Source organism: Mauremys reevesii, linkage group 1, assembly GCF_016161935.1.
Source record: "Mauremys reevesii isolate NIE-2019 linkage group 1, ASM1616193v1, whole genome shotgun sequence".
Classification (NCBI taxonomy): domain Eukaryota; kingdom Metazoa; phylum Chordata; order Testudines; family Geoemydidae; genus Mauremys; species Mauremys reevesii.
In genome coordinates this window covers 190,013,956-190,039,635 of record NC_052623.1, presented here as the reverse complement: position 1 = coordinate 190,039,635, position 25,680 = coordinate 190,013,956, and the positions used below count along the sequence as shown (strand labels likewise).

Sequence of the window (25,680 nt, the reverse complement as noted above, 5' to 3'; positions counted from 1 at the left end):
GTCCAAAATTGACTCAAAGAGTTACAAAGGGAATTTCACAAAATTGGGTGACTTGGCAAGAAAATGGCAGATGAAATTCAATGTTGATAAATGCAATGTAATGCACATTGGGAAATATAATCCTAACTATACAAACTAACTGTTACCACTCAAGAAAGAGATCTTAGAGTCATTGTGGGTAGTTCTCTGAAAACATCTGCTCAATGTGCAGCGGCAGCGAAAAAGCTAACAGGATGTTAGGAACCATTAGGAAAGGAATAGATAATAAGACAGAAAATATCATAATGCCACTATATAAATCCATGGTACAGCCACACTGAATACAGTGTGCAGTTTGAGTCACTCCATTTTGAAAAAGATACATTAGAACTGGAAAAGATGCAAAGAAGGGCAACAAAAATGATTAGGAGTATGGAACAGCTGCCATATGAAGAGAGATTTAAAAGATAGTGACTTCAGCTTAAAAAAGAGGCAACCAAGGGTGGGGGGGAGAATATGACAGAAATCTATAAAATAATGAATGGTGTAGAGAAAGTGAATACAAAAGTGCTATTGACCCCTTCACATAATATAAGAACCCGGAGTCACCCAATGAAATTAATAGGCAGTGGGTTTAAAACAAACATAAGGAAGTGCTTCTTCATGCAATCCACAGTGAACGTGTGGAATTTGTTGCCAGGAGATGTTGTGAAGGCCAAAGGTGTATAACTGGATTAAAAAAATAATTGGATAGGTTCATGGAGGATAGGTCCATCAACGGCTATTAGCCAAGATGTTCAGGGACACAACCCCATGCTCTGGGTGTCCCTAAATCTCTGAATGCCAGAATTTGTGACTGGACGATATGGACCATAGGTCAGACCCATTCTTATGTTCAGCTTCAACAATCTGTATATTTCTTCACTCTTCCACTGAAATCAGAATAGGTGAACTAATGAGCTGGTGGAACAAACTTTCATCATCAAAGGAAAGATCTGGAACAGAGTGTTTAGAAATAAGAAATAAACCAGCCATTGACCCAAAGCAGAAACATATCCAATGAAAAAATCATCTTCAGAATATGTTGGACTCCAGCCCAGTGCTTAATATTATTTTTTTGTAAAATATCACTGCACATAGAATGCAGCACTGGACATTGGCTGTGGACTTGGGCACATCAGGGGATTATTGAATAGTTAGGAAGCATAGCCTCCCCCCAAAAAGTCAATGCGTGCTTTCAACAATTTCACTGCACGTCACTGTCAGAGCACCTGGTTTCAGGACTTGTTCCAGGCTCTTCAACAGAATTAGGGATATGCTGCTTGAGATCCCAGCTCATTAGCACAATACAAGTGTAAATTAAAATGTATGACTCAGGTACAGTTTAAAGCTGAGTGGAAAGGCTCTTTACTTGCCAAGACCCCAGTTTATATAGACTTTGCACTTATAAAATAATAAAAAGACAGTTGAGGATCTTAAAAAGCTTTCTTATTTATATTACTATGGCGCCAGTCATAGTCCAGGACACCATTGTGCTAGGTGCTGTACAAACTCAGGACAAAAAGATGGTCCTTGTCCCAAACAGCCTAGATGTTTAGAAAACATTAATCATGAAATCCCTGCAAGGTGAGTTAATATGATTATCCCCATTTTATAGATGAGAAAGCTGAGGCCTAGAGAGATTAAATGACTTACCCAGTGTCACACAGTGAGCCAGTGACAGAGCCAGGAATAGAACCAAAGTCAGGATCCCCAGTTTGCCATTCTGAGTAGGGGGAACAGAGCCCTAAACTCAAGGCTTAACAGGCAAGTAAACAATAAATAGACTTTTGGCTGTGACGTTCGTATTTGTAGTTTTTAAGGCAATGTGTCCATTTTAAACTGAGTTGTTACTAGTGAGGTTCTAGCATGGTTTTCCTGACCAAGGAGGTCAAGGATTTTTTTGGTCCAAGAGGTGTATTACTGACCTTGTGGAGTGGGAGGTGTCTGGGATGTGGGGAGGGAAGATGGGCAGTCATTTCATTTGCAAACACAGTGCTCAGAAAAAGCAATCCTTCTCCATTCTGGTGAGAGAAACACTGCAAGATCTTTAGGAGCACAGTCTAAACTTGTAGCTAGTATGGTTCAGCTGCCAGTGTGGAAATGGTCTTTTAGATGGCTCAAAAAGCAGTGCCCCAAGGGACATAGTTAACACATAAGAACACATTAGCAGTTCATGAGGATGGAGTACAGTCTAACGGTTAGGAAGGGCTCTGTTTCCACTGATTTGGCATGTGATCTTGGACAAGTTACTTAACTTCTCTGTGCCTTAGTTTCCCTATCTGTAAAACAGGAATAAAAATATTTACTCCACTGTTAAAAAGGGCCTGGCAATCTTCAGATGAAGAAAACAAGTGTGAAGTACTAGTATTTTGGGACCATACAGAGGCATAATAAAAAGGTTCAGTAAGTGGAGCATTTTGCATTGTTGTAATAAGATCTGATAAGTCAAACCACAGACACTAGGCTTCACCTGTAATAGAAAATATTTTCCATGCACTTACCACCATCGTCTTAACAGACATAATGCCAGTATTAGTTCCTAGATGCTTCCAGAATTAGTCAGGAAATTAGTTTTCCTTTTGATACACAGCAGCAATAGCAAGCCAAGCATGAAGTTTATAAGCCTAACTAATTTTCTGTCAGTTCCAGGAGCTATAGATGTAACCCAAATAGATATCTGGCACAACCTCAAGATGAATAATGGCTCAAGGGACTGGAATGTGAGATGGAGCCTGTAAACCACCGGTTCAAATTTCACAAAGGTTGCTATGGACTCAAAGTCATTCCCACTTGATGGTTGTTCAGTGGCCTATGTAAAACAAGGTGTGGGGGTGTCATGCTGTCTGGAGTGGCTCACAACTGTGAGTGGTTCTGTGAGGGCAGACATCCCAAACTGGTGGTAAGTGCTATAATTAGACTTCACCCAGAGGTGAAAGTAAGCCGGTACGGCCCGGTATGGAGTACTGGTAAAAAATGGTGCAGTAGTGTACCGGCAAATAAATGGAGCATTCAGTACTGGCTTACTTTCACCTCTTTTGGCTGCATAACAAAAAGTTCAAACTCAAAGCTAATAAAAGCTTGGAAAGGGAAAACTCACTGTCACGTTTGTTTGTTGTTTCTCTCCCTCTCCTCCTCCAGCCAGGCTGCCCGACGTGGCTAGGCTCCGTGTTCCCCCGACCCTCCCACTCAGCATGGGCTGCAGGGGCTCCCCTCTAGCTTGGAGCAGGGAGCAGGGGGACTGGCTGAGGCAGAAGCCTCCTCAGGTAGCCTGCTGCCCGCATAAGAACAATTTAAATTTAGCTATTCTTCAGTAATATAGATCGCCTCATCCAGGGGGCAGAAAAGAACTGCCTCAGCTTTGGTCACCCCCTCCCCCAACAACTGAGAGTGAAATTAACAAGGATGCCAGAAATAGCCCCGAATCCGGGAGTGAACAGCTACGTTTAAACTGTTCTTATGCAGGCAGCAGGCTACCTGGGGAGGCTTCTCCCTCAGCCAGTCCCCCTGCTCCCTGCTACAAGCTAGAGGGGAGCAATTGCAGCTCCTGCTGAGTGCGGGGGTCGGGGGAACACGGAGCCTAGCCATGTCGGGCAGCCTAGCTGGAGGAGGAGGAGGGAGGACAAGGAGAAAAATGTGACTGAGTTTTCAGTTTTTCAGGCTTATTCCAATAGTAAAGTTTTATTACAGACAGTACTGGTAGTAGTAATAGTAGCTTTATTTTCTATATCTAAGTCATGCAATGGGAGGGATCCATGAAGTATGTAGGAGAGGTGGGTTGCTTGTGTTTGGACTGTACGGGTAAGAAATGTAACTTACTTCCACCCCTGGCCCCGCCCCTTCCATCTGAGGCCCCACCCCTTCAGAGGAGAGGGGGAGAGACAGAGTGGGACCCGTACCGGTAAGAGCTGTATTTTACTTTCACCCCTGATTTCACCAAACCAGTAACAAATGTGAACTTCTGGATCACTCTAACACAGCATTTCCCAAACTGTGTTCCACGGAACACTGGTGTTCTGCATGATGTGAATACGTGTTCCGTGAAAGAATCGTAATTTTAAAAAAGGGTCTTTAAATTTTTTTTTAATTTTTAATTTTGCATATTTGAAGTATAGTTTACAACTCTTTTTGAATGACTATAATTTAACGTAAAACTCTTTTTTCCAGTTATTGATAGATCTCGTATTGACTATCATGGCGTAAATTGAACGCGGCACACAAGCATGTTGACGTCTACCCCTTTTGGGCACGTTTCAGTTAGTGACATCGTACCCCTTCTGCTCAAGACTGCGCAAACTGCAGCAGTATGCACACACCATTCTCTTTACGCCATGTTGAATATAACATATTCACGCAACACGTTCAAACCTGTGGGTCTTTACCGTGTGTGCGATAAGCACAACTAAACTAGCTTCACTTGAAACAATATAAATATTTGTGACAAACAAAATTTGACAAAAATCAGTATTTCTAAATATTGTTACTAAACCTAATCGCCATTTGTGGCTAAAAGAAGGAACTTTGAAACGAAAAGCAAGTTCTTCTGGTACTCCAACTATGGCTGAAATAAACGAGCAAGATATTGTGACACTTCAAGGTGAGGATGAACAATCGCAGTTTTTTGTTGCCGAAAAATCTGTTAGTACTAGCGAGTTATCCAAGGTGAAAGAATTTCCACCGAAGTATATCAAAAAACAAAAAGAAGCAGGTGTTAAAAGACCGAAACTAAAGTATGATGAAAGTTATTTGTCTTTCGGTTTTACGTGTGTTGGAAATAAAGATGTTCCTCATGCGCAGTGCGTCATGTGCAACAAAATACTAGCAAACAGTTTATTGGCTTCTGCTAAACTTTGTAGGCATTTGGAAACCAAGCATGCTGAATACAAATACAAAGATATAAGTTTTTTCAAGAGGCAGCATGACTCACTTGGAAATTGTAAACTTTCGATGATTAAAATTGCGAAACAGATAATGAAAGTGCAACAAAGGCATCTTATTGAGTAAGTTACTGTATAGCACTTGCCTGAGACGCTCACACTATTGGAGAAACGCTTATCAAGCCTTCTGCGAAAGATATTGTAACGTGCATATTGAGCAAGCAGTCTGGTAAAAAAATTGATGCTGTACAGTTGTCAAATAATACTGTTGCACGCCGTATTAAAGATCTTGCTGATGACATAGAAAAAGAGCTAGTTTGCCAACTGAAAACACTGCTCTACAGCCAAAATGCTTCTGAAATAAATGCAGTCAAACTTTACTAATTCTGGGTCACTGAGAACGAAAATGATGCTTAAAATTGTTGATTGGCTCTAGTTTTCAAGTTATGCTATTGGGTCAGTATATACACCCTTGACTTGGGAATAGCGGAGGATAAGTGCGTTATAAAGGGAAGGGATCTCAATTTAAACCAGAAATGACTAAAATACATCTTTGACTGGATCTATGAATAAATCTATGACTGGGTTTGGACAGTACTTGCTTTTTAGGCAAAACAATGAATGATGCAATCTGAAGCTGGTATTGTGTCATACATGATATGAATTGCATCATGTTATTCCTAGAAGTCATGGATGATGCAATCATAATGAAGCTTACATCACTCTGCTGAACAAATTGCCCTATATCAGCTCTAGAAATCATACAGTGTCGTGCTCCCTTATTTGTCAGTGTTTGATTTTGCAAAGGGACACATTTATGTTTAGCCAAAGTGAGAAGAGATGCCTCGTACTTGTGTGAACAGTGCAGATAACTTCTGCTATGTTTGTGGTGAAGTGACTTTTACATCACAAAAGCGCAGTATAACCACTATGGTTAAGAAAGGCTATCACCTTTATTTTGGCTGCAAAATTGGAGATCAGGACAAGAGGTGCGCCCCACACATATGCTGCAACACTTGTGCAACAAATCTTCGCCAGTGGTTGAACAGGAAAAGGAAATCTATGCCTTTTGCAGTGCCAATGATTTGGAGAGAGCCAACAGATCATACCAGCAATTGTTACTTCTGCATGGTGCCTCCAGTTGGGAAAGGTGTGTCAAAGAAGAAAAAGTGGACTGTGCATTATCCAAACATTCCATCAGCTATACGCCCAGTACCCCACGGAGAAGGACTGCCAGTTCCTGATGCACCAGAATCATTCTCACTTGAGTCAGACGAGGAAGAGGAAGAGAATGAAACTTCTGGTCCTGAACCATCAATGTCACAGGACCCACATTTTCTCCCATCCTCCTCCTCTGAACCACACCTCATAACACAAGGTGAACTGAATGACCTTGTCAGGGATTTGGAACTACCCAAGAGTAAGGCAGAGCTGTTGGGCTCCAGACTACAGCAGTGGAATCTCCTGGCAGGTGATGTTAGTGTTTCCATGTTCCGTGACCGTCAAAAGGATCTTGTCCCATTCTTCTTCATGGAAGGTGATCTTGTAGCCTGCAACAACATTGATGGTGTGATGGCAGCCCTCAACATCGTTCACGATCCAGATGAGTGGAGACTGTTCATTGATTCATTGAAGACGAGTCTTAAAGCTGTTTTACTGCATAATGGCAATGTTTTGCCATCAATTCCAGTTGGTCATGCAGTCCATATGAAGGAAACCTATGACAACATGAAACAACTTTTGAGGTGCATAAACTATGACCAACATCAGTGGCAGCTTTGTGGCAATTTGAAGGTTGTTGCTCTCTTGCTTGGTCTGCAGACTGGATACACAAAGTACTGCTGTTTTCTCTGCGAATGAGATAGTCGTGCAAGAGATTCCCACTACATCAAGAAAGATTGGCCACTCCGACAGTCATTGGAGCCTGGGAGGAAAGGTGTTCAGCATCCACCACTTGTTGAATCAAGGAAGATTTTGTTACCACCCTTACACATCAAGCTGGGTCTGATGAAGAACTTTGTCAAGGCCATTGACAAAACACAAGCAGCTTTCAGATACCTCCGTGGAAAATTTCCAAGGTTAAGTGAAGCTAAGATAAAGGAAGGTGTCTTTGTTGGTCCTCAGATTCGTTAACTTCTTCGAGATGATGCATTTGACCATGCACTGCGTGGCAAGGAAAAGACGGCATGGAAAGCCTTCCAGTTAATGGCAATAAATTTTCTCGGAAACAACAAGGCAGACAACTACAGGTTGTTGGTGGAAAACCTCCTCAAGATATACAAAAGCCTTGGTTGCAACATGTCACTAAAGATACATTTTTTGCACTCTCATCTAGATTTTTTTCCACCGAACTGCGGAGCAGTGAGCAACGAGCATGGCGAGCGATTTCACCAGGACATTGCAACAATGGAGAAACACTATCAGGGCAAATGGAGCCCATCAATGCTTGCAGACTATTGCTGGACAGTGACGAGATGCTCTATTTAATGAATACAAGAGACAAGCCAAGAAGCGCCGAGTAGACACTGAATAGGACTAAACTATGTACATAATAGTTTTTTTGCCTTTTGTTTCATAATACATTTTATTTATATAACCCTTTTGCTGATTTTTAAAGTGTTACATAAACAGGACAGGTGAAATATTATCATGTAAAGCAACCATAAACACATGAAAAGACCTAGGTTTACAATTTATGATTAAAACTCTACTATCTACACAATATACAGAGACATAAAATGTAAAAACTTAAATATCTTAGAAACAGTAGCCAATCAGTTGTTTTAATTGTCATATTTGAATTCAGCACATCAAAATACATAATAAATAGCACATTTTATCTCTGAAGCAGACGACTTCTCAAAAATTGTAGACCAGTGAAATTTGCCATGAGTATTCATTGCAGCTAGATGAGTCCACTGACGTTTCAGGACTTGCTGTGCTACTAGTATTTGTCCGATATAGATTTAGTAATATTATTGACGAGGACCTGCTCTTATGTGAATCTCTGCAAAGCAACACGACTGGAGAAGAAATATTCAACTGCATCAACAATTTTATCAGAAAGCATGAAATTAGTTGGGGAAAATGTATTTCTGTATGTACTGATGGTGCTCGGGCAATGATCGGGAAGATGAAGGGAGCTATAATGCGAATCATAAGTGTGGCACCAGAAAGCACTAAGAGCCATTGTGTTCTACACAGACAAGCACTTGCAGTTAAAAAAATACCAGCATATCTGAAAATTGTGCTTGATGAAGCAGTACAAAGTATCAATTTTGTCAAATCTTGACCACTTCAATCCAGGTTAATTAAAATTTTGTGCAAGGAAGTGGGTAGTCAGCACAAAATGCTTCTTTTACATACGGAAGTGAGGTGGCTATCCAGAGGAGAAGTGCTTGTGAGGCTTTTTGAGCTTTGTAGTAAACTACTGGTATTCTTCCATTCAGGTAATTCAGGATGAAACTTTAATGACTGTCTGACAAATTCCTCGTGGCTAATGAGACTTGCGTATCTTGCAGATATTTTTGCAAAATTAAATGAAATTAATCTGTCGCTGCAAGGAAAGAATATGACCATTTTTACTACAATGGATAAAATTTCGTCATTAAAAAAGAAACTGGAATTCTGAGCATCTTCTGTAGAACAGAATAACTTCGATTGCTTCCCTACAGTACATGAATTTCTAACTGAAATAAATTCTACAGTCCATGAAGAAGTTTCCAGCACCATTTTACAGCAGTTATGTGACTTGCAGGCCTCTTTATTAGAATATTTTCCTACAACTACTGATAATGCTTGGGTTCAAAATCCGTTTGTAATTACAGCCAAACCAGTTGGCTTTACTGCGCACGATTATGAAAGCCTAATTGACTTAATTTCTGACCCTGATTTGAAACAAAAGTTTAAGGATCTTCCACTGAATAATTTATGGAGTACCCTAATGTGGCTAAATGTGCAGTTCAAGTGCTCCTTCCTTTTGCTACAACTTATTTGTGTGAGACGGGATTTTCGTATTATACTGCAACAAAAACCAAATATAGGAATAGACTTGATGCTGCACCTAACATGAGGATTCAACTTTCCAGCATTATTCCTAATATTAAGTGAATTTGTGATAGAAAAACGCAGAAACACCAATCCCATTAAATCCAAATTTGTATTTCTGTTTATAAAATAGATTTTCCTAGTAAAAATCTAATTTGTTTGGTGTTTGTGTATATATAAAAACAGGTTGTTTTTTTAAGTAGAACACTCTTTTTAATTCTGACTCTTGCATTTGATTTTTATACTACTTTATACGCGCTTTCCCATTAGAAATTTAGTTCAAGTTATTTTAAATTTGTATTTTTGCTTTGTTTTATAAAATAAAATATATTTGAGCATAAATAATGCAATTTTTTATTTGAGAACCAAATGACTACAAAATAATATTATGAGTGTTCCGTAATAGGCTAAAAAATATTCCATGGCCAAAAAAGTTTGGGAAATGCTGTTCTAACAGTCTTACCAGGGGCGGCTCCAGGCACCAGCACGCCAAGCGCGTGCCTGGGGCGGCAAGCCACGGAGGGCGCTCTGCTGGTCGCTGCAAGGGCGGCAGGCAGGATCGTCTAATAAACTATCAAAAGGTTTATTAACTAGAACAAAGGAATAAGAGAGTTATTTGCAGGTTAAAGCAAGCAAACATACACACACCAATGAGTTACCATATAAATCCTAAGAGTGACAGAGTTGTAGTGATCTGGACCTGCCTGAACTGTCTTTCAGGGCAGACCCAAGGGGCAGCCTCTGAGGATATCTGGCTGCAGTTTAGAATCTCTGGCCCTTCAGAGTTTCAAACAGCCAACAGGTGCAGTTTCTTCCTGTCAGTGATTTTTATTCCCTTCCCCCATAGTTCAAGATGATTGAATGAGTCCAAGTGCACTGTCTCCTCTTCATGGGAGGGGTAGGAGGGCAATCAACAAAATCTTTTGTCCTCTGATGTCCCACAATGGTTTGTCTGGTGTCTATGGGCCTCCTTCTGTTGAGCAGGAGATAACACTTCCTGTGGCAAACTAGTATTTCACACTTGGTAATGTTTCTCTCCTGACTCTGAGGGCTTGAAGTTCAGAGCAAACACTTCTACAGTTACAGAGCAAACGTGTAAATATCACCTTATAACATGGGATATAGCTGTTATCAATTAGATTAATGCATGCAGCAACATACAAGCATTTCATAGAGTCTAAACACTAAATATCTTCCTAGAATACCTGTTTTGAGCAAAACTAACATACAGGTGACCTGGTCAGGTCTCCAGTTACGAGGTTGTCAGTTCTGAGCTAATGCCTGTAGCCTGGGCAAGAGGTGGCATCTGGCCTGCCAGCGTGACGGGGGTTAATCCAATTCTTAGTAGATACCGGAGTGCTGGGACAATTTTTATAATGGGGTTGCTGATGATGGAAACCATGTATTTGGAATTACTACTGGAAGCCAGGGGTGCAGCAGCATCTCCAGCACCCCTAGTTCCAGCACTACTGAGTACATATGTCAGAAAAAATATCCATAATTGGCACTTTTGTTGGCCGTGGCCAGGCTAGAGTTCAGGCACACTGGCAAGGCAGAGCGGGAAGTGCGCACTGCTGTACTTGCTCTGTCAGTGCAGTGGAAGAATTTAGTTTCCAGATTTGCCAATCCAGCACCTTTCACTGGCACAAAAATCACGTATAGAGATATAATGTAATAAGCTTTGTAGAGAAGGGATAGTACCTCTGTGTGATCTGTACATTTGCTGGGCTTATATGCACATAATTTTAACAATAACAAAGCACAATGGAAGAACAAAATTGTAGACTTCCATCAGCTGAGCTATTTAAGAGTGTTTTTTTAAAGGTAGACAAACTGCAGACACTATTCTAATAGCACCAGACTATATCTTATGCAACTAATTGTCTTTACTAAGTACACATACACAATGTCATAGTTTAATAGGGTTATTTACCTTACAAATATACAGTAACATACAATAAAGCACTTTCACACCAATGTACTTCACAAACTAATTATAGGAACTGATTTACCCACAGCTGAAATGCAGCCATCTCTGGGGTGGAGCACAGCAGCACTGCACAGCAGTTTAGGACAGAAGGTGACTCAGGACTTGTCTACATGGCAAGTTACTGTGCAGCAAGCCAGGGTATAAATCTGCAGTGCACCAGCCTGCCACATAGTAACTCGCCACATGGTCTCGGCTACAGTGCAGTGAATATCTTCAAGCAGCAGTATGCTAAGCTGCACTGCAGGAGTTTCATGTGCTGTAGCCATATCCATGTGGCAGGTTACTGCATGGCAAGCTTGTGCGCTGTAGATTCACAGCCTGGCTTGCTGCACAGTAATGGCCTGTGTAGACAAGCCCTTATAGTCCAACCAGTGCACACCATGCAACGTAACATGGAATCTGTGTGTTAGTCACTACCGTATCAGGATGTGGAATAAATCTTTGAGAGACTCTTCCAGCACAAAACACCAACCAATGTTATTGAAAACCACAGTATCAGATAAGTGTACAAGCAATGTCTGGTGCATGCACAAATATGAGCAAGCATATTAAATCCAAACAAAATGGATTGGTTGGTTTCAAGTTCTAGATGATTTAAGAGTTCCCCGCTGGATTTCTTTGCTTGTTTCCCTGAGCAACTTTCTCCTAGTGGGGTGACTTTGGGTGTTAGATTGTTAGTCACATTTTGCAGGCAGACCAGTTCTGGAATAGCATGAGACTGGGACCTTTGCTTAATCCTCTCTGGTAAATACTTTAGTTTCTTCAAAGACCTGCGTTTTGTAATTCTCTGTTTGCAGAGTATGGGCCACATTGGCATAGGCCCTTTTGTGGGCTATAGGATAGGGAGAGGAAATGCACAAAGAGCCTTCCACACAGTGCACCCTATGCAAGAGCCCCTCATAATTACAGTCCCTGTGGCTCCAGGCACGTATAGCAAGCATAGAGGAAGCAAGAGCATGGAGCTGTCCAGGCACACAGATGGGGCAGTATGCCATATGCCACGAAGGAGTATAACACTCCCCTGGCAGGTGGGATAACTTACTAGTTATGACTGAGCCCTACATTTTGTATAAAATATGGTATGTACAGACTGCAGCAGCCTGCAGTTTTGCAGGGACCTTATAGAACAGATGGGATCTCTTTTAAGATTCTGCCATTGGCTCACCAATACATTCAGTATAAACATCAGAATTTTATTATTTACTTTTAAGGCACTTAAATCTGAAGACACTTAATGGGCTTCCCTCTATATTCACTGGAACTTCTGATACGCCATGGAATATACTCTTCACCACGTCCAAGCTGAGCTCAGGTGGAGTAGGGGAGTGGGAGAGTGCAGCGGGCCAGTTGCAGCTCCCTGTGTCTCCGTCACCTGACTTCAGTGCAAGATAGTGCTGCTTAGGAGCTTATGCCACTGGCCCTTCTGCTAGTAGAGGGCCAGGCATAGCAGGACTCCACTCTGCCATGCCTCTTCTCACCCCATTGCTGCCCTGACAAATCCTTTCCTGAGGGTTTGAAACGGGGGGTGTTCTCTAATGTTGACAAGGGTGTTACTTTACCCTTTGCCAGTTCCTGTGTGGGGTAGATTCACCCTGTCACAATGACACTACATCAGTGTATTTTGTTGTATGTAGTGGTCTCTTCCAAACCCATTTTGCTATTGCTGCAAACTTTACAAACAACATAGTTGTTCAACCTCATATCATGTTGCTCTTGAATGTTACCTGAAGCAAAGACAAAATGACCAATCCACAGGCTTTGGGAGTTGTAGGCCACCTGCCTGATGATGTGGGCTCAACTAGCTACAGAATTTGTGTATACCAAAAGCCACTTCTTGGTTTGAAAGTGCTGTCCTCTGAATGTTTTCTTCTCCCAGCAGTGCGCAAAGGGTACAGGATCCAGGCCGACAAGGAGAGGGACTCCATGAAGGTGTTGTACTACGTCGAGAAAGAACTGGCACAATTTGACCCAGCCAGGAGGATGCGAGAGCGATGTGAGAAACAGGCATTGTATGACCCTTCCCAGAGGGGCCTGGACTAGATGACCTTTCGAGGTCCCTTCCAGTCCTATGATTCTATGATGAAAAGTCTGGAAATTCATAGTGAAGGTTCCACAAACAAATTGAACTTAGACCCTATGGCCTAGCTTTTCAAGAATGTCTGATGCCTAGTGTTAGGCTCAGAACATAAATAGGCACCAAAATATGTGGCACATGTTTTTCAAAGGTGCGGCTAATCTACCAGCTCTCACTTAAGTCAGTAGGAGCCGTTGGATGTTCAACTCTTTTAAAAATCAGCCCTGTTTATGAAGGAATGTAAATAAGGAGTTAGGACCCTAACTTTTGACACCCATGTTTGAAAATCTAGGCCCACATTCCTGCCTTCTCTGTCATATAGCTATGGTATAACTGGGTGTATGAGACAATGTGGTGTCTGTATACTTTTAGGAGGAAATGTGGGTCTGTAATAAGTCTCTAAAGGTATATGTTATGTTATTGGTATAACAGCCCCAATATGCTTTGGGGGATGGAGAGGTAGTTTGTATTGGCCACCTCAGTGAAATGGTGGATCTGAAACAGTACGGTTGTTTCTTGCATTTACCAGGAGAAGAGTTGTCAGGGATTCTAGCTGTCAATGTGTGGGCAGTTACAGTAGAGGAAGGTTTGTGACACTGGGCAATATGGGATGGGTCAGAGGCACTTTGTCGATTGGTATTTACAGTCTAGGGGGTGCGGGATAGAGTTCACACAGGCAGTGTGGAAGAGGTATCATGGCATGGCAGTACACTGACTGGGAGTCAAGGGGCTGGTGGACATGTATAGAGGATATCAGTCTGTGGGGCTGGCAGACATCAAGGCAGAGTTCCTCTGAGTGGCCTCCACTGACTTCTAGGACACCTTCTTGAAGTGGTGGGAGCTGTGCAGGGTTCTCTTCTCCATAAGGATTCCTCATTTTGACCCTAAAAACCTGCACACCCATCCCTGTTTTTTCATTCCTTGTACCTCTTTATCTGTGGGTTCTCTGGCCCCTCCCTCATCTGAAGGGCTGGGCCTTTCATTGTTTTGCTGGGCTCTACCCATCAAGCCAGGGTTCACATAGCTGGTACCTTCTGCAAGCACACTTAAAAATAAACAGACGAACAGACCTAAAAACACTGCTGGTGAAGAAGACGAGAGATCAAATGCCTGAGGTAGCCTAGTGACTGACTCATCCGACCCGATGATATGAGGGGTCTTGACATTCATATGTGGTGGATACAGATCATTTTCCAAAAAACTTGTGCCCATTATCATTAGCCTGTGCATCCAATATGTCCAACGAGTAGGTGTCTGTATGGAGATGCCTTTAGATCCTGGCAGTCACAGATGCATGAGCTCCCTCAGTCAGTGACGATAAAGGTTTAGGGAATGGCATTAATCACAGCTCTGTACTGATTAGGAGAAACTAACAAATTACATGTAGTTCTAAAACAGTCATCACGGAACGCATTGCCATTTACACCCACCAGATCTACTATAAAAAGACTCTCTCCAGATTGGAACGTCTGGAATCCAGATGTCATTGTGCTTGACAGGGTAGTGATTGACAGCGATTCAGCAGACGAGAAATGGCAGGGAGCGTGCAGATCATTTTTATGAGGGGGTTGATCTTGTTTTAGTTTGGCTAGTCAGGCCAAACCCATGGCCAGCCAGTCTGACACCAGAGGAGGTGCGTGTGTGCCTATGTGTTATGCCACACTTATACAAAACAGAACACCCATATAAGGCTGAAATTGGACAGGGCTGCACACCAGAGGCATTCTCCAAATCTGTTGTGAGTTGAGATCTAAAATTCACCCTCCTGGGATAGGAGGGGCCCAGGCCAGCATTCTGAGAATGGGTTTGGATTCTGTTTCTGATTATTTTTAATAGAGGGAGACTCGGCTTCTGTCTGAATATATCAGACCTAGTCCCACCGTTGTCTCACTGTCCCTTCTCACACACACATCTCCTCTGCAGTATCTGTTTCTCTCCCCTGTGTCCTGGCAGATAACAACACCATCTCTGAACTCAGCTCCCTGCACGAGGACTCAAACTTCCGTCAGCCTTACCGGCAGGTGCGAAGGAAACCCCTCCCGCCTGCAGGGGACCTGGATGGTGATGCGGAGTACTGGGCAGGGGTGATCAGCGGAGGTGGTGCATCAAGGACACAGGCGGTTTCTGATTACAGGGAGGAGAGGGACAGCTTTAGGCACAGGTGAGCGCAGTGCTCAGGAGACAGCTGTACCTGGCCAGGGAATGGTGAAGGAAGAAAGGTCTTATGCATCACAGCTGTCCTCACTTTCCTGCTGATTTGTTCCTGGCTGGCAGAGCAGAGGGGATACAGAATGGAGGAAGATGGAAATGGGGCCTGTCTTGGACAAAACCAGAATTGATCTGATTCCCACAGCTCTCCTTAGCCCATCCACTCAGGCAAAGCCAGACCGTCTCCCATTCCATGTCTGATAATGTGAAATATTTGATAGTCATTTATAAGGCCAAGAAACCCACACCCCACCCCTGTGTTCAGTGGGGCTCCTGGAAATGGCACCCCAGTCTCTCTAATGCATTAAGAGATACAGTGCACTCTAGCAGGAACCACACCCCAGTCTCTCTGTGCCATGCGGTCTGCAGTGCTGGCCCAAGGGAATGGCACTCCATTCCTTAGAGCACACTAATCCACACATTCATCGCCTGGGAATCTCACCCTAGTGTCTCTGGTGGAGCAGCCTGTAGGAAGTGCAGCTCAGGCCCTTAAAGGCAATAGCAGGGATTCCCTCCCCAGATGGTCTGTTGGTACAATGTACATAGTTCACTCAAAGCTTGTTGGTGACTGCACTATTGCAGGCTGGTTCTTGGTTTCCCCATCAGGGCATGTGTGTGCCAACAGGCTTCAGTGCTAGGGAGCTCTTACTTCCTCCTCCCAGCTCCAATGGGTCACACACTGCATCTCACAATTCTGCCCTCCTCTCTCCTGCAGCCAGCAGAGATCGAAATCGGAAATGCTGTCGAGGAAGAACTTCTCTGTGGGCGTGCCGGCCGTCTCCATGGATGAGCTGGCAGCCTTCGCAGAGTCCTACAGCCAGCGCACCCGCCGGACAGATGGTGGCCAGGAGCCCCGGCGTTTCGAGAGGTCTGAGTCACGAGGGGGACGCGGCGGGGTGGTGCAGCACCAGGAGAGCTCCTCGGAGGAGTACTATGGCAAACGCAGGGGGAACCGCGAGCCGCTGACAGACTCGGATCGGGGTTGGTCATACAGCCCGCCCAGGAGACGGGCCCACGATGAGAAGCACCTGCCCAGGCTGGTGAGCCGGACACCTGGAGGGAGTCAGAAGTATGACCACTCCTACCTCAGCAGCGTCCTAGAGAGGAAGTCCCGGAGCTATGAGGAGAGTGGCGAACGCAGTGAGACACCCTCCAAGCTGAGCTCGCAGCCCAGCCAGCGAGGGGGAACGTATTACGCCTGGTCACCGCCGTCCACCTACAAAGCAGGGCAGCAGCAGCAGCAGCAGCAGCAGCCGCCAAAGCAAGAGGAAGGAGAAGACACTCTGCCTCCATACAGCGAGAGGGAGCTGAGCCGAGGCCCTTCGTACAGGACCAGGGAGCAGGCTTACCTCAATGCCTCGGACAAGAAGAGGAAAAAGGAGCCCAAGAAAACAGTGAGGCCGTGTCTGGCACTCCTGATCCAAATGGGATGAGCGGGGACACCAGGCAGGGGATGCTATCTAGGGTCTGGGGGATCACCAGGCAAGAGATGGAGTTTAGGGTCTTGGTGGAGGAACCCCAGGCAAGGGGTAGAGTGTGAGGGACCTTGCGAGAGATGGTACATGTAGATTTAGGAGATCCTGAGGGTGAGGCAGCTATGGGGAATTTTACGGGATCATGATGGGGAGAGACAGGGATTGTGATCTTTGCATTTAGTCAATCATCCTGGAGTGGGTGGGGCAGGAAGGGGAGGTTATCTGGGATAGAGCAGTCAGGGTGGAGTGGCTGGGGAGGGGAGGTTATATTAGGGCCTAGGCGGATCAGATCGAGTAGGTGAGGAGGGAAGTTTAGGGGCATAGGAGGATCAGGATGGGGCGAGGGGGAGGGGAGGTTATCAGGGTCAGGGGGAACATGGTAGAGATGAGACATTATCTGGGGCTTAGAGGAACTGTGGGCCATATCCATGGCAACCATGCTAGATGAGGAGTGGGGTATCCATTTTGTGGGCTGGGATGTATTTAGTGGCGAATGCTTGTGTAACAGCCCTAAGAGGAATGGTTTTGGAAAGGTGTGTCTATGTGGAGATGAACTGCTCTGTGTCTGTGTGTGCATGCATGTGCCAAATGCGCTGCTCCTCAAACTGGTTAGTGGGGAGGAGCAAATTCCTGCTCCAGTCTGGTTTGTGGGGGTCACTGAATCTGTTCAAAGGCCTTGGTAGGTCAGGGTGTTGAATGTCCCCTCATGTCCCCTTAGTGGAATACATCCCTCAACTTGGGTAGTGTGATCAATACCCTCTGAGCTTAGTTAGTGTGTGTGAGAGAACGGGGAGCCTGCTGCTTAGTGTGGAGCTGCCGGCTGCCCCCTTGGCAGCAGGTGCATTCAGCACTCTCTGGTGAAGCTAATGCCATTCATTCTGTTGTGCAGGCCCCCACCTTGCCCAAGCTGCCTCTTTCTCCTGGTTCCACATGTGATTTTATGTTTACATTTCTTCTTCTCTCTCCCTCAGAATGATTTCCCAACCAGGATGTCCCTTGTGGTTTGATGTTGTCACAGAAGAGTCGTGTTGATGGGCTGGGTACCATGAGGTGGCCGTGAGGCTGAGATACAGAGCCCTGAGCAAACAGGTCCCAATGAACCTTTGCAGCCACCAGCCATGGACATTCTCTTTCAATTGTCTGTTTCACCATGGGAGTGGAGGCCATCTGTAGAGGCAGACTCCAACGAATAGCTCTCATCCCACTTGCTGTGGGAGAGTCCTCCAGGAAGATCAATGATGGGGCTCTCTTTGGAACTCTGTTCCACATTGCAAGGCAGCTGTCACCATATTCCGTATCCCAAGGGTCCCAAACTGAAAGAGAGGCTGGCTTCTTGCCTCTCACCCCAGAATGCCTCATCCCACATTAGGAGAGGCCTGTCTGCATACTGCTTGCTCTCACTGTTTCCCATGGCCTAGACTTGGAAGGAAGTTGTCTTCATGCCTCTCACACTCAGAGCCTTAGGAGGTGGGGACTGCCTCTCACGCTCATTACACCGAGATGTCTCCATGTCTCATCTCTTCCATGCTGGGAGGAGGCCTCATTCTAAGAACTGCAGGTTTCCTCAAGATGGCAAGGTCCCCATCCCCTGAAAGTTCTGAAAGAAAATCTGTAGCAAAAAAACGCTGAGCGTGGCACTATGCTAAGGGCTGAGCAGGGAGAGAAACAAACGTGGGTTGGTTTGTTTGATATTTTTAGTCCTGTTCATTCAGTGATGGGAACTGCGAGTGAGATTTTATGTACTGTTTTAAAAGTGGATCTAAGTAGATTTTATTGTAATGAGAACATAACATTGTTCTTCTCACTGTTGCTTGTCTCGATATGTGTGCATTTCTTTGAGGCTGAGATATGACTATATAAAGCTTCATTCAGATGGGTAATCTGATCATATGACAAACCCAGCTCGACCTTGTCACTGTTCTGCTTGTGGTGTCAACACACTGCTCTGGACAGTGGGCTTTTTGTTTTAAAGAAACAAGAAGGAGAAAATCTTGGTGTGAGAGAGAAGCCATGGCTCTTCCTTCTGCAAGGATCAGCATTATCCCTTTCTGGTTACCAATCCAGGACATCCGATAGAGAAACAACAGAAACTGAAAAAAAAAATCTTGGCTGAAACACACACTTAAAAATCACCTCATTCCAGTTACTTCCAGGTCGCCCACTTCCATCTTGACATGATTTTAGTGGCTGATGTCTCAGGAACAGCTGAATTTAGAAATGTGTGCTTCACACCATCTGGAAGCATGACATTTCTGCTTTCAAAGAGTATAATATAGTCATTTCTCACTCTAATTTAATTTCTAACTGCTAAAATCATGTTGGAATTCATGTGGAAGGGAAAAAAGAGATGGTGATCAGAACATGGTTTTAACTTCCACCTGCCAGGGCTAGAAATTAATGGGCACCTTATAACAGTGGGATGGCCAGCATTCCCCTGTGACATACAGCCTTTCTATTCCAAAAGTTAATAAAGTATCTGGTCTGGAATCTGTTGCTAAGTGCTCTGCAGGATTGGACCTTGCAGCAGTGTAATTCTCTGTCCCTATTTATTAACAGAGCTGCAGTGCTCCATGACTGTTACAAACTTCTCTTTGGATTTGCATTGAACTTGGCACTTTCCTTGCCATATACTGGTAATTACTCAGCACCCTATTTTTGCTCCAGAATGGTGGGGGATAATCCCCAAGAATCTGATGTTGTCACTTGAAGTCATAGTGGGAGATGGGGATTATGGACCATGTGTTAGAGCAGTGGTTCATGACCAGGAGTCCAGGGCCCTATGGGGGGCCACAAGCAGGTTTCAGGGGGGCCACCAAAATACATCAGAGAGCAGGGCTGGCATTAGACTAACTGGGGCCCGGAGCTGAAGCCCAAGCTCTACCACCTTGGGCTGAAGCCAAAGCCCGAGCAACTTAGCTTCGCGAGGCCCCCTGTGGCGTGGAGCCCTAGGCAGTTGCCCTGCTTGCTACCTCCTAATGCTGGCCCTGGCTTTTAATCTACTGGATATGCAGAAAAAGTTGTGGCACAGGCAGGCTGTGGAGTTTTTAGGGCATATTGGGGGGGCTGGGGGGGGGCTCAGAAAGAAAAAGGTTGAGAACCCCTAGGTTAGAGGAAGGATCCATTCCCATTCTCCCTCACCACTCTAGTGAGTGTATCTTTGTAAATCCGAGAGAGATTGATCATCTTGTGAGCGCACACCATCCTTCTGGGTTTGTTCTGTGTTACTGTTAGAGAGAATAAATTTAAAGTAATTCATACTCTGCTCCTCATTAGTGTGTGATCCTGGAAAGTCCCAGCATCAAAGCCTCCCAAAGAAGAGCTAAGGAGGTTGAAGGAACTCATCCCATTGTGTCCTTTCTACCTGGCATCCAACAACCCCAGAGACCATTATATGGGGAGATCTGAAAGAGCTCTGTCAGTCAGTACCATAGTAGGAGGGAGGAAAGAGAGGGATTTTAAGTTGTCTTGGAAATCTGTATTTCCCAAAGCATTCTGGAAATGGTAATAGAGTTGTGCCTCCTCCTTAAATCAGTCACTGGTTCATTTGATCAAACCCTCAGGAATCTAACCTATATATTAAAAATAACACACCTCTCACCATGTATTTGGATCACTTTTACTCATCTGAGGCTGATGCTTTAGGACATTTGAATCCTGGCTGTATAAGGTTGCCATTTAGTTAATGAGGATGAAGTCACAGTTGTGAATGGGATAAATGCAGATTTGTAGACTATTTCTCTTAGATTTAGGATATCCTGGTAACATACTTATATCCTCTCTGTCTGACTCTCCACATGTCTTATATTACACTCAAACTTTAATGACTGGGAAAGAGTTGAAAGTAAAAAAAAAAAAGCATTGATGTTTCTGATCAGGATAATTATACCTGGAAATGCACCAGGACTAGAGTCCAGGCACATTTTTTTCCTGGGTGACACACACAACATTCCAGTCTCAGAAAAGGACCACACTCCCCAAAGCCACATCAGGACACTGCACAGTCCATGCTGTTCCACTCTTAATCTATAATCTCCCAGTTCCTAAATAATTCACACCCACACCCACACACACCCCACACACCCGCCTGGCTGTTTAATATTCTCTGTATGCAAATGAAATTCTATACACTTGGTGACTGAGACAAGCTGTAGACTGGATTATTTCTCAAATAGGGAGGGGGATCTCTGCAGCAGCCCCAAACAGAACAGTTCATAAAATGGACGGGGGAAAGGGAACTGTGGTTTCTATAGCTACAAGAATCCATTGTCCCATAAACTGAAAAGCAGCACCAGCAGTGCTATTCTAGCCCATGGGTTGATATAGTGCTGGGAAGATTCATTTGTCATTGTTTCAGATGAGGAAAAATGGCAAGTGTTTATCCACTTAATCTGTCAGAACATCTGTAGAGTGATCAGCACTGTAAAATAAACCAACCTAAGTATTCCACTTAATCTGGGAGTGACTAGGATCTAAAATTCTATATTCGCTATTGATCGACCAGGATCTAAAATTCTATATTCTCTATTGATCAATTTTATAGCTGGCTGTAGCGGGGTGGTCACCCACTCCTGCCTTAAAAGGCTTAAAACAGCTCGGGGAGAGGGCAGTGGCAGGGAGAGAAAAGCGGGGCTGATTGAGGAAAGCAGCCTCAGCTGGGGGCCACACCACAATCAGGCCAAGGCTGGCTTAATGAGGGCCCAGCTGGCCCTTATAAGAGGGCTGGGGCCAGAAACCAGAGACAGACTCTCTCTAGGTTTGAGAGGGAGGGATCTGGCTTCAGGGAGCTGAGAGAAGGTACCTAGAGTGGAGCAGGGCTCGGGGAAGGCCAAGGGAGCTGGGGAGCTCTGGGCTGGAAAACCCCCCAGGATGTGGCCTAGTGGAAGGCCAATTAGGTACTGGGGTTGCAGGGGGCAGCCTATGGGTAGGCAGAGGCTGCAGGTCCAATCCTCTCCCCCACCCCCTGCTGCCTATGATGAGTGGCTTACACTGCAGTCTGCCCCAGTGAGTGGGGGCTAGATGGTGACTGTCAGCCCATGACTAAGGCAAGGTGGGGATAGAGGGTTGGGGGTTCCCCTGGGTGGGGAGACCCTGAGACTGTGGGGGTATTGCCAGGGGGCAGCACCCCAAAGACAAGGGGCACCAGGTCCTGGGAGGGACACGGAGGCCAGCAGCAGTGGGACACTAGCCTGCAGAGGGCACTCCAGAGGCTAGAAATGCTAATTCCCTGAGATGACCAGCCGCAGTGGTGAGTCACGCACTGTGACACTGGCATAAAATTAAGATCCTTTCCCTGCAGGCTGTCAATATCTGAGTCATACCAAGGACATGGATATTTTATAATCACAACATGAAATGTAACCTCCCCCTCCTTTCTAGATTATTTGGGAGCAGGCAACACTCACCTGTGTGCCCAGGTGCCTGATGATGTCAACAGTAAAGGAGATCTTGAGCATCCCAGTGGTGATACTGGACAGGTGGGAATCCTCTATCCACCCTCCTGCTGCAGTCATTTTACTTGTAAAGGAAATTAATCTTGGAGGTGCCTCCGCCTGGCTAGGCCCTGTACACACCAAGGGTGTGCCTTGGGAGCTTCTAGGAGTAACCCTGAGCTAATCTATGCTCAGAGTCTAACTCCAAAGTACCAATTTTAAATAATATACATCCAATATGCACTTAGATTAGAGTTAACAAACCTTTACTCAACAATTTAGAAACACATGATGTAACACACTGAGAATGAAAATGCCACAACCACTTTAAATCAGCAGGGGGCACTTCAATAAATCAGTTAACTGCCGTTTACAGCAGTAAATGAAACGTCACCAATTGACATTTATGCTGGCACCATTTCCCCACCCCCTGAGTGTGTGCTCCTCTGAATTTCAGAGTTCTAGACGCTTGCATGGGCGTACTGGCTGTCAAAGCTGAGGACAGCACTCTGTTGGTCCAGCAAAGTAGTCCAGCCACAGCAACATGGGGAGAGCAATTCTAACTTGGGATCATTTCAAGCTGCACAACCCCTCGGAAGATCCCAGCTGTTATAGCCAGAGGTCAGTAACCCCAGATCTTGGTTAGACAATATGACCACTTCATATCTTCTCAGACTCAGAGAAACCCCTTAAAGTCTCTTTGCTGCCTCCCTTCCCCTGCAAACACTTTCCCGAACAACAAAGGTGGTGGTTACCCAGACTGCCGTCACTCAAGGCCAACCTCAGCCAGTTCCGGGCACTGGGCTGTTGCTGTGAAGCCCAGCAGTTGCCTCCGTGAGCCTCCCTGCTTGATCAAAGAGCCAGCGGCTCCTGGGATGGACAGAGCTCCACAGAGCAATCGCAGCTCCCTTGACCAGCATCCCAGCTCCTCACCAAAACAGAGCCCAGTGCATGCTCCCCCTGCATCCCCTGGAAACAGAAGTCTCTCTCTTTTGCCAATGGAAGTTGTAGTCTCCAAGGCTGGCTTGCACTACTCAGGGCCTTCCTGACTGGAACACTCCCACTTAAGCTCAGAGGCCCCTCTAGAGAAGCATCACTATGTTGACAAGCTAAGACAAGAGACACAATAAAAGAATACTTTTAAAATGTTTCAACTTTTAGAGCAGCAGCTGGATCAACCGTAGGCGGTCAGTCCACTTGTTCTGACAGAGATGTGGTCTAGGCTGCTGAGGGAGACTGATGGAATGAGAGAATATAATTTAGCTAGCAATGAAAATGACTTCTCAGTGATCTTCAGCATTTCTCTGCGATACATTGTAAACCTGTCCAGGGATGATTTATGAGTAACCTCTCTGACAACTGAAATTGAAAACTAACAGATCAAGCATTTGAATATCTACAAACTTTGGGAAACAATTGTGAGTGTCTCCTGAAAGATGGAGGGGCAGATTGTGGCAGGTCCCATGCTGGCATTGTAACTGAGGGAGAAGGACTGACACTTTAAAATAAACCTCCTGTCCCTTGATAATCTGTGTTGAGGCCAATCATGTCCGTTAGTTCAAGGGCCAGACAATCCAGTGCCACGGCTCCACTCCCGCTTCTGTATCAGTCAGCGGAACCATGGTGCATCCTTTTAAAAGGTATCAGAGCTCCCACTCCGACCTGTGCTTCCCCAGTGACCCAAGGAATTCTGGCTGTGAATCAGCCAAATGCCTCTGGGGACACCTGCTGGCATGGGCTATGTCCACAGCCCCTGCTTAATGTTCACACGGAGCCCTGGTGGTGCTTTGTAGAGGCCTATTTTGTTTACATTTCACTTTCCTTTTCCAACCAATATATTGTAGATTTGAGAAAATCTTGATCCCCACCCCTAAAGCAACTGAAGAAATACAGACTGGATCCAACTTCTGCCCCATGCTGGACAAGGGCACCACCACAAGACCAACAGTCAGTTATATTTAAAGTAGTGGAATTTCCCATTGCTTGAACTTGTAGGACAGGTGTTACCAAGGCTGAGCTGAGTTGTTCAATTTTCAAAAGCTGCATTAGCTTTATGAGTTTCCCAGACACCATGATGGGCTGGGGTTTGTTCCTGAATGGAGATGTGTTAGAACTTAAGAACTAACCCATTAGTGCTTGTCCTGGACTACTTGAATCAATGGAGAGGGTAGTGTGACCCTTCCAGGGGCAGCTCTAGCTTTTTTGCCACCCCAAGCGTGGCAGGCAGGCTTCCTTCGGCGGCTTGCCTGCGGGAGGTTCCCGGTCCTGCGGATTCGTCGTACCCTCCGCTGAATTGCCACCGAATCCGTGAGACCGGTGGACCTCCCACAGGCAAGCTGCTGAAGGCTGCCTGACTGCTGCCCTCGCAGGGACCAGCAGGGCGCCCCTTGCGGCTTGCTGCCCCAGGCACGCGCTTGGAGCGCTGGTGCCTGGAGCTGCCGCTGGACCCTTCCTTTTATTATTTTCTACCCCTCTTCAAATATTTTCCCTAATAAGGGCCCAATCATGCTAGAACTGAGCACTCTCAATTCCCACTGATTTCAATTGGTGTTGATGTCACTCAGTATTAGGCTGAAAATATTTGGCACTTTGTTCCATCCATTTGGCCTTCCATGCTCAAAATTTCTACTTTTGTCAGTTGGAGTCTGGGGTACTCTCAGTAGCTCACAGGATCAAGCCCTTGATCAGTAGTAGGTCAAACCCAGCACCACAACAAAATTTAACCCAGCCTATTACTAAAAGAAAGAGTAAAATTAGTTTCAAGATTTTTCTGGGGGAAGCTGGTGATATCAGCAGGTTGCTAAGTCACAAATAGAATTATAAAGGGATGGCAGGAGCACAAAAAGTTGAGTCACTGCAATGGGGATCTGGACTTAACTCATCCCTTCTGGGGGGACATTTTTCAAGAACTTTGAGCAAAAGCCCTTTGGTCACTAAGGTTTAGGGGAGTTAGATACAAACACACACATGCTTTCCCCACTGGGTATGTGACCAGACAATGAAAGTTTGTACAAATGGTGTAATGCTTATATTTGATATCCTGCTGGAGAGTTTTGCTGGTTGAAGTTTCCTTGAAGCTGGAATTCTCCCTTTCTAGCTTGCTCCTGCAGTTCCAGCTGGTTCTAGACGAATTAATTTTTTATGCATCAAACTCAGTGGTGACTATTTTTCTAGTACCCCTTTGAACTCTAAAAACTTTTTTCTCCAAGGAGACACAGCTTAGTTTCTGGGCTATCAAAATCAAACCATCTGACAAGTCGTGACTATTGATATTTTCAAAAAAAATACTGTCAATTTTGTTATTTTTAAATCTACCAATAAAGTGTATTTACCCTACATATGTTACGCTGAAAATTCATGAAGGGGAAAACCAAACACATAGCATGAAGATTATCTTCCTGAGAAACAACCACCTGGATGAATATTCCTTTTTTTCCTGGGAATGCCTACAAGATTTCATGGGTGACATTCTGCTCTGTGCCTCTAAGAGGTGCAGCACAGAACTCATAGCTCAGGAGGAGGCAGGGGGCTAAAGTGATTTTAAGCCACTTTTGAATCCTCT

At 44.9% G+C, this 25,680-nt stretch overlaps 1 protein-coding gene, 1 long non-coding RNA gene and 1 pseudogene across 9 annotated transcripts in view; all 3 read left to right on the top strand.

The window, feature by feature from the left end:
* ILDR2 (immunoglobulin like domain containing receptor 2) overlaps positions 1–18,874 on the top strand; it is a 49,559-nt gene extending 30,685 nt beyond the window's left edge. For 3 of the 8 annotated variants that reach the window (XM_039529025.1, XM_039529001.1, XM_039528973.1), the window contains 4 exons: positions 12,809–12,925; positions 14,960–15,167; positions 15,930–16,608; positions 17,661–18,874. In XM_039529025.1, coding sequence (XP_039384959.1) covers positions 12,809–12,925; positions 14,960–15,167; positions 15,930–16,608; positions 17,661–17,696 — 1,040 coding nt within the window. In that variant the 3' untranslated portion in view covers positions 17,697–18,874. Of the gene's footprint in view, positions 1–12,808; positions 12,926–14,959; positions 15,168–15,929; positions 17,023–17,660 lie in introns of those variants that run through there. The other 5 variants (XM_039529007.1, XM_039528984.1, XM_039528968.1 and 2 more) reach the window with 4 other exon arrangements.
* Positions 3,913–5,284, top strand: LOC120400450 (annotated as a pseudogene).
* A 2,316-nt stretch (positions 18,875–21,190) lies between the features above and the next one.
* Positions 21,191–24,322, top strand: LOC120400456. Its single transcript, XR_005595824.1, has 3 exons — positions 21,191–21,483; positions 22,066–22,163; positions 22,576–24,322. It is a non-coding gene; the product is annotated as an uncharacterized LOC120400456 (long non-coding RNA).
* The last annotated feature ends 1,358 nt before the right edge of the window (positions 24,323–25,680 follow it).